The sequence below is a fragment of the Berghia stephanieae genome, chromosome 8 (genome assembly GCF_034508935.2).
Source record: "Berghia stephanieae isolate SIO BIC M18660-M18661 chromosome 8, UCSD_Bste_1.3, whole genome shotgun sequence".
In the NCBI taxonomy this organism is placed as follows: domain Eukaryota; kingdom Metazoa; phylum Mollusca; class Gastropoda; order Nudibranchia; family Aeolidiidae; genus Berghia; species Berghia stephanieae.
Genome location: NC_088367.1, coordinates 18,266,245 through 18,275,944, shown reverse-complemented (window position 1 = coordinate 18,275,944; position 9,700 = coordinate 18,266,245). Strand labels below are relative to the sequence as shown.

At 36.5% G+C, this 9,700-nt stretch overlaps 1 protein-coding gene across 2 annotated transcripts in view; it reads right to left on the bottom strand.

The window, feature by feature from the left end:
- Positions 1–6,928: 6,928 nt before the first annotated feature.
- LOC144977797 (uncharacterized) overlaps positions 6,929–9,700 on the bottom strand; it is a 7,239-nt gene continuing 4,467 nt past the window's right edge. For both annotated transcript variants that reach the window (XM_078923192.1, XM_078923193.1), the window contains exon 4: positions 6,929–8,962. In XM_078923192.1, coding sequence (XP_078779318.1) covers positions 8,959–8,962 — 4 coding nt within the window. In that variant the 3' untranslated portion in view covers positions 6,929–8,958. The remainder of the gene's footprint in view (positions 8,963–9,700) is intronic.

Genomic DNA, 9,700 nt, shown 5'->3' with positions numbered 1-9,700 from the left:
ACATACACAGTTTTTACTACTCTAAAATCCTATATTATTCCTCCTCTATATAACATACACAGTTTTTAATACTCTAAAACCCTATATTATTCATTCTCCCCTAATTCTTCCTGATATATCATATACCGTTTTTACTACTCTAAAACCCTATATTATTCATTCTCCTCAATATAACACGGTTATGGTAGAAGATCTTCAGAGCCATTAGGCCAGTGGAGCCGGAGTTAATCGTTTCTGTAGCGTGAAACGGACAATTGAATTGCTTGCTATACTCTGGATAGGACGCTAGTCCATCGCAAAGTACTTTCCGCCAGCTATCCAATCACAGCTGTGTAAACAGGAGGGGGGGGGGGGGGGGGGGGGGAAATCTCGACTGCCCCCGGGATCAATATCGGTCCCTGTACGTGTGAAGCGAGTGCTCTACAACTGAGCTATCGGGACCCCCGATATTATAATGTAATCCCAGGTTTGATATGTTTGGCTTTGAATTCAATATCAACACCTCAAGCACCTCGACATAAGTATCGTTTTGAGACGAGGAGTCACATAATATAATGCTGCTGCTGCTGCTGCTGATGATGATGATGATGATGATGATGATGATGATGATGATGATGATGATGATGATGATGATGATGCTGCTGCTGATGCTGATGATGATGATGATGATGATGATGATGATGCTGCTGCTGCTGCTGATGCTGATGATGATGATGATGATGATGATGATGATGATGACAACAACGACGATGATGATGATGATGGTGACGATGATGAAAAAATGTAAGTAAAGAGCCTTATCCAACACGGAAATCAAACCAGGAACCTGCCGGCCTCAAGCCGAGTGTCATACATATACTAGACCGACTAAGCCGAAAGAATAAGAATTGATTAAAAAATAATTGGTGGTTTCCAGTGTTAACGTTTGTCTAGGTACTTTTTCCTTGGGGAGACGAAGATTCCTATCACACCGGTTGGTTGCAGTATCGTTGCCCAAATCTGTATAATATTATTTATATTCTCGTCGATACCACATCGTTACGTCTTGAGTGCATGATGTCTATTTATTGCTAAACGCATAATTTTGAATTTTGTCAGAATTTTTTTTTTTTTTTTTTGAAATATCGATGCATTGATAATATCTACACTCAATTTACAAAAAAAACTCACTCTACAGATTCCAAGAAAGAGAGATACTTAAATGCTGACTTTTGGTAGTAGGTAAAAAGTCATTTTGATATATCGATAGATGAAGTAAACCAACAATTTTGGCCAAATTTTAAAGGCGAAAAAAAAAAGCGTTTTGTCGCGTAATTGCAGTTTGGTGTCGTCACAAATTATTTGTGAACTTAAGGGCAAAACACATTAATCATCACTCGAACGAGGCGTCAGTATTTCCGGGGGGATGTATTTAAGGACGGTGTAAATGGAAATAATTAACCCTGCAAGGAGGATGAGACCCACAACTCCACTGCAAATAAGACAAATTCTTGAATAATCCCCCTACGTACCCGAATTGATTGGCGCTGTGGGCGAAAGTGATGTTTTAAAATTCTCCCAACGTAACTATGCGACTTTATCATTGGTGCTAAATTTGAAGTTAGTACGCGGTAATAATATATTATTATAATGACAATCCTATCTTTTTTTTCTGTCTCTTTATTCTCTCCTATTTTTTTGGTTGCTTAAAAAAAAATTAGTTCGCTTGTTACACAATTTTAATATGTGTTATAAAACTATAAGTCGGCATATATGGATTTTTGGATTAATTTAACAGCGACGAAACCCGATTTACATCGCCCTGGTTGCTTCTCACTAGATAGGTGAAAACGGTGGTATGTAAAAATTAGTCTTTAAAAAAAGAAAAGTCTCTAAAAGTGACGAGGCCCATGGAGCCGGAGCTTACCCCGGTTTCGGAAGCAGTAGCTTTAATATGCAATTTCCTGAAAAGTTCAATAGAACAGCTAATTATTTTTTTTTTTGAGAGATGATAATCACTCGCTTTCCTGTGGATAAGACGCGAGTCTATCGTAAAGTATGGGTGGGGAAGGGGGGGGGGGGGGGGGGGGGGGGGGGGGGGCTTGTGAGACAAGTGCTGTAGCACTTAACTATCCGATTCCCTTATTATGTATAATAATATAAAGGATTTAAAATGTATTTTGTCAACTGCAGTTGTCGTCCGGAAATTGAAATTTTACTTAGGACAATGTTTACTTTAAATGCGCTCAAATGGCTTAATATTATTGTCACAAGCCAACAGCAACACGTGTTTGACGAGACATGACCCCTGTATGGAGCTATTACAATTTATTTTTTTTCTGACAGAGACAACACTTTTCTCGACCAGGTACTCATTCCATACCGGACTATCGTGAGAGAATTCAAAGGAGTCAGCTTTACTATTAAATAGAGGTGCCTAAATGAGTCAATAAAATGGAGATAAAGATAAAGGGAGTGAATTTGACTCATGAATGAACAACGCAAAACAAACTTGTTCATTCATTAGTCAGATTTACTCCCTTTATCTTTATCTCCAGTCAGCTTTACGCTGCCTACAGTAAGACTCGAACCAGGGACCTAGGGACCAAGTAAGGACAAAGAGAGCACCGTCGTTTGTTTTGATTTGAGTTTGTATGTAAGAACCACCGTTTCTTAATAATGCTAATGATGCTGAAAAATTATATAGAGCTTGACTAGAAAATGTATAAAGAATGACCACTTTAAAAAAGAACCCCAACATAATATCTTATTGAAAAGGAAATAAATTCTAGGGGAAACATAGTGCACAGATTAGTGTTCTCATTTACATCCATTACATTTTCAGCATTTTCATTTTAGGCATGGAAACCAGAAGGTGGCATTCTTATTCAAATTTAACCCCCCCCCCCCCAAAAAAAAAAAAATGTTCATGCTATGATAGTAGTATTGTAATCTGAATTTTTGTTGTTGTCAAAAACGATTCCCTTCAAAAATCTATAAATAAAAATGACCCTAATCTTGTTTTTTTTTTTTTTAAATTCTCAAACCTGGACTTGAAGGGAGTATATATATGTGTGTGTGTGTGTGTGTGTGTGTGTGTGTGTGTGTGTGAAAAAGAGAGAGTATGTGTTTATGTTTGTGTGTGTTTGTGTGTGTGTGTGTGTGTGTGTGTGTGTGTTTGGGGGGCTATAGTTACAGGTAGATAAATCGAGTATTCATTAATAGTGTAGAATTTTGAGACTTATAGTCAAAGGGAAGTAACGCTTTATATTAAACACTAGTTCACATTTGTACAGAGTTGCTTCCCATGAATGTAAAATGACTCCATAAAATTATTTTTCTTTGATTAATATGACATAAAAAGACCTTGTAATAAACTTTTTTTTTAAACAAACAAAAACAAGTTTATATTTAACTTGTAACTTGAAATATATGATAATAAACCTTTTCGCTGTGAAGATGGATGAGAGGTCAGCAGTCGATTTAAGATACTTTTTTTTTTATTATACAGGGTCTTATTCTATTTTAGTGCAGGGTTTTGAATTTGAACTATTGGACAGATTATATGAGTTAGAAACATTTTGATCTTTGTATGAGATGAGAAATTTCCCCGAATTTGTTTGAAATGATATAAGTACAAGGGTATTTGACAGAAGATTACAACTTAACATAAAAACTGTAACGGAGTGATCTGTAGAGAAATAAAAGACAGACTTTGCGTCACATTTCAATATTACAGTCACAGTTGTAATAACACTAACAATTTTGATCAATAAGATTCATCATGTTTAACAAATAAATTATGAATACAAATAATTGTCCTTTTTTTCTATGTCAGGACGATTGTTTTTCTACATAAAATATAAATAAATCCTCTACTTTAGCTCAACCTATGTGTTTGATAACATAATATTACGAGTATCCTTTTACCGCCCAATTTATTCTCTCTGGTCTAGTGTAGCAATCAGTCTCCTTCAGAGAAGGATTACATGAGCACGACGTGAACGTTTGCTACTTGAAACACCGCCACCAACCTCTTTAAATGGAAAATCTCACCGGGCACTGAATGCCCATGCGGTCACCCCAGACAGACCATGGACCACATCCTGTCCGAATGCTCGCTGGACCTCACTGCACCAATGCTGACCTGAGGGAATGCAACCAGACTGCCCGGGACTGGCTGACTCACTGGCGCGACAAGATATGATGATGATTACGAGTATGCGTCACTGACTGCATTGCCTCTTGTGATGCTTTGTCCGACCTCATCCTAATCGGCCTTCAACTAACCAAAGGGGTAAGGAGTGACTTTTTAAAGTTTTTGGACCCCAGGTTGGAATTAAAAAATACTTAACTCACTCAACCCTAATACCACTATATCAGTAGTTTACTCGGGTTACTTTTACCCCATGCCTATTTATTACAGTTTTCTGAGACAAATTATAGGCGTAGTATCAAAGCTAATGCTTTAAAACATTTTTTCACATGTTAATGGTAGTTGAATAAAACTATCTATGTACGTGCTTATTTTCAATACAAGTCTCGAGGGTTGAGTGAGTTATTATAATGCACATTCATTTTCTTTCTCAATACGACAGTATTCTTTCTAACAAAATCATAACATAAGAGTCCAGAAGGCCTCATTTTGGTGTGAAAAAAACAGGATTTGGCGCAAAAATTACACTAGAAAATTAAAAGCTAAGAAAGGTATCTTAATACAACTGGTATCAATGTATCAATAAAATATAGAACAATATTCCTATGCAAAGCAAAAAATAACGATGACAAAAAGCAGGTTTGTTTTTTCTGTTCCAATTTCATTCTACCACTTAAAAACTAAATAATAATGGAAAATATTATAATAACCCTATGCATTCAACTGAAGTCGTTGCAATTTAAATTGCATTTTTTAAATGAATGTTTTGGGGTTTAAAACCCAAAAGTCGTGAACACTAGGTGGTATCAGATAGAGAAAAATTACATCGGCGACATAAAGAACAGAGAGAAAGAGAAAAAGTCGCACATCGAAAATTTGAATAGCTGTCGGGGTGCTGTTGAAAGATAAAAAAACGCTGCATGTTGAATGACTTGTAGCTAAGCGAGGAACACAACCGTTTACTGAGAGTTTACGGACACAGATCGACACGAGGTTGATAGGTAAAAAGTACATGAGTAAGTACATCTGATAGCTGATGATATTGAGTCACTATAACTCGTGAAATTTGAACACACAATTTTTACAGTATTAGATAATCCTATTTTTCTTTCTTATAAATTCGAATCTCAATAAAATATGTTTAATTTTGACAGATGGATTTTATAACAAAAGGCGATTAATAATGTAAGGTTCAATGATCTAAGGGCATAAGAAGTTCATAATCATAGTAGCTAGTATAATTTGGGGTACTTTTATTTACGAGTCTCTAGATTTTTTTCTTATTTCTTTCCTTTGTTTGTTTTATTTTCTTACTTTAATTCTTTTTTTTTCTTTCTTTCTTCCTTTTTTTTTCTTTCTTCCTTCCTTTTTTCTTTCTTCCTTTCTTTCTCTCTTTCTTTCTTTCTTCTTTCTTAGCTTTGCTCTTTAAAAAATAAATGCTGTACAACTCCCCTCCCCGTCCTGTACCTGTTGGCGGATTGTATTCAAAGGGAAATAATTCATTAAAAATCATGCTGATTTACATTTCAGAACAGTTGTTCCCCTTGAGAATTTTCTATACTGCTTTTGTTGCAATGTATTCAAATTTATAATAAAACATTTTTTAAAAAATAATTTTTGAAAGGATTTTTTAAAAAAAAAAAAGGGGGGGGGGGTTGGTCATCATGTATAAAGCTCTTTTACGTTACTGAGCAATTATTTCCCATTAATACTCACTACGCTACGGCTGATTTTGATGATTTCACTCAACAACGTTATGTCAGACTACCCAGTCCGCGGATTCTCTGCCGCACTTGATTCCGTTACAAACCCCGCACGATGATGATGATTGTGATGAAGATGATGATGATGATGATGATGATGATGATGATGATGATGATGATGATGATGATGATGATGAATGTTGATGATGATGATGATGATGATGATGATGATGATGATGATGATGATGATGATGATGATGATGATGATGATGATGATGATGATGATGATGATGATGAAAAGGGATAGCGTTCTCAGTTGGTGGGAATGGATGGATTACATTTCCACACGACGAACCCGGTTTGAACCCAGCTATTGGGTCTCTGGTCTTTTTATTAGTTGGTTTGTTTGTTCGTTTCAATTCGATTTTTAAAAATTCTGTATTGTCGGAATATGTTGAGTATTACTCAGATTACACAAGAGTACTAGCAAATAAAAATAAGAATAAATAAATAGATATTATACATTTTCAATTTTTTAAAAATAATTGAATGAATTGTTTGTTATTTTTTAAAGTAAGAAACTTCGCCCTTATTGATCACTTTGCTACGCTATAGATAGTTCGAAGTTGACGTCACTCAGGTCTTTGTTATTGTTTTTGTTTGTTGCCATCCGCGTTTATGAGTAATTTTCACTCAACTGTATTAACCAGACGATAAACGTTCACGGTTACATACAGTTTTGTGTGTTGGTCCGTTATACTTCCGGATGGCAATGTTTTGAGCTTCTTGGCCAAGCGCATACTATCTATGGTGATGAAAGGGTTATCTCGAAAGCAATATTACCCCAAAGGATGAATGCATTATAAATCAATTAAATCATTCGATTCATATATTTTTAATAAATGCGTAATGACAGTATTAAAAAATGAGCTTTTATATAGAGCAATATCCACTAAATGTGCTCAAAGCGCTTTACAAGGGATCCCTGGTCAACAGCAACATTTAACATGTAGAACAGGACATAACGCCTGTTAGGCGATATTACAATTTTTCGGACAAAGACAACGCTGTTAACGGACAGGTACTCCTTTTACACTTGAGTACAGTGAGAGAATGTGAATAAAGAGCCTTTTCCAAGGACTCAACTATGCGCCGAGCGCGACGCTCGAACCCAGGACCTTCCGATCCGAAAGCGAGTGTCATACCACTAGACCACATAGCCGCACTGTAATACCCAAGACCCACCCAATCAGTAGGTTTGAATGAGAAAAACGTTGAATTAAACTCAACTCAAACTTAATCATCGGTTGTTTATTTGACAAAAAGAGGTGTTATATAGTTGAATTCAGTAATTACATTTAATAGTATGGTGTCACGTCGCCCAGCAACGGCGGCCATCGTGGTTCTAAACAAATAAAATCGGTACTTTTTATTCTTCATGCTGGCTAGAACTTTTCATATGTGATCGGAATGTGTAAAAGTCAAAACATGATCAGATTTATAATGTTTTTTTCCCCTCTGGATACGCTTTTATGCTCGTCGGAGAAATATTTTATAAGGGCGCACAACCATTGTTCCGATAGTTTAGAGCCAGTTACTAAGTTATCCGGCGTCATTACGAAGGAAGTGACGTTATGACTGTTGAAGCGTATTGGAACGCAGCTTTATCCGAACAGTCACTTAATTGGAACGATCTGTCGGTGAAATAATTTTACTACATATTTTCTACTGCTTAATCCGAACGTTTGGTTGGAACGATTTCAGACTTTCAGAATATTGTCAACATTTATTTTTTATTGCTTGGTATGACACTCTGTTTCGGATCTGAAGGTCCTGGGTTCTAGCCTCGCTCAGCGCATAGTTGGGTCATTGGAAAAGACTACATTGAGTCTACAAAGAGTACATTGCCGTCAAAAGCGTTGTCTCTGTCGGAAAAAAATTGTAATATCGCCTTACAGGCGTCATGTCTCGTTCTGCATCTTACGTGCTGTTGTTGCTTTGAGCACATTTAGTGGATATTGCGCTATATAAAAGCTCTAGTTTAGTTAATTAATAATGGCATCACATTTATCACCGTGTATTAGATATAAATTTCTATCCTGGCAACACAATCAGCTTTTCAAATTCGAGGCAGAGTCAGATTATTTCCACTAGGTCTATAATGTATTGTTTGGAAAAAACAAACGGTTTTTGGTTTCACTAACAAATCCATTCGAAATTGAAGAAAAGTCGTGCAACTTGGCAAAATATGAAATTTATACGGACTTAACTTCCGTGCTAATAGGGTACAACAGTCGTGACGCAACTTCCCTCGTAATGACGCAAAGTAACTTAGTAACTGGTTCTGAACTAACGGAAAAAGGGCGGACGCCCTGATGAAATACTTCTCCGACGAGCATAAAAGTGTATCCAGAGGAGAAAAACATTATAAATCTGATCATGTTTTAACTTTTATACATTCTGATCACATGACATGTGAAAAAGTTCTAGCCAGCATGAAGAATAAAAAGTACCGATTTTCTTTGTTTAGAAGCAAGCTGCTCGTTGCAGGGCGGACGTGACATCAATCAGACTATTGAATCCTATTCAGTCTTAGAAGAAAAATATATTTTGGTATCATCTGTAAGTTGTGGAGTCGAGAGTAGGACGGTATTGAGTTTTGTCTTGTGTGTAACAAAGTAAAGCGATGTTGAGCGTGATCAATGACTGGATGAGTAACAGATATCATAATCACAAATATTCACTTTTGATATTTACTTCCTGGTAATTAATTGCCCCGGGTCAGTCTTAGTATCTTGTAAATAAGTTTTTTGCCAGTCTAGTTGTTACACATTTTTCTTAGACAAATCTTTCAAAAATTTCAAGTATTGAGAAATGGAAATTCCAAAGTGTTTATACATCGTAATGTGTCTTTGTTGATTTAAATTAATTGACTTGCACAAGTTCATTCAACTTCAACTTTGGTTGATGTTTTTCAAGATCCAAGTGAGTGTCAACATCATTATCTTGTCAGATTAATGTGTGGCCATCTCTCAAGAAAGTTGTCCCAAACATCTCATCCAAGGAATGGATTCAACGATTCAACTGAATTTGTGGACATGCTCCTTTTGGTTCATCAACTCACCTGAAAAAAAACCCCCAAAAAAACAACACATTGAAATATTTTATAAAATGAGTTTTCAAGTGAATGAATACATGTCTTTGGATCGGGAAGGATATTGTAAGAATATTAGTACAAAAACGATGACGTATACGCTTCTTCTCCTGCATACAATGGACAGTTTGTTCAATACTCTACGACCAAATTATGACAAAATCGATATTAAAAAAAAATTAATTGCACTTTTATATAGAGCAATATCCACTAAACGTACTCAGAGCGCTTTACAAAGGGTCCCTGACCAACAGCAACACGTAACAAAAAGAATCAGACATGACGCCTGTTAGGCGATAATACATTTTTTCCGACAGATACAACGCCGTTAACGTCCAGGTACTCATTTTACACCTGAATATGGTGACAGAATGTGGATAAAGAGTCTTTTCCAAGGACTCAACTATGCACCGAGAGAGGCTCGAACCTAGGACCTTCCTATCCAAAAGCCAGTGTCATACCACAAGACCACACATATACGTGCTCAAAGCGCTTTATAAGAGGTTCCTAGCCAACAGCAACACTAAACATGGAGGACGAAACATGACGCTTGTTAGGCGATATTACAATCTTGTTTTCGGACAGAGACAACGCTGTTAACGACCAGGTACTCATTTTACATCCGAGTTTGGTGAGAGAACTTGAGTCAAAAGCATTTTCCAAGGAGTCAACATTGTGCCGAGCGAGGCCCGAACCCAGGACCTTCCG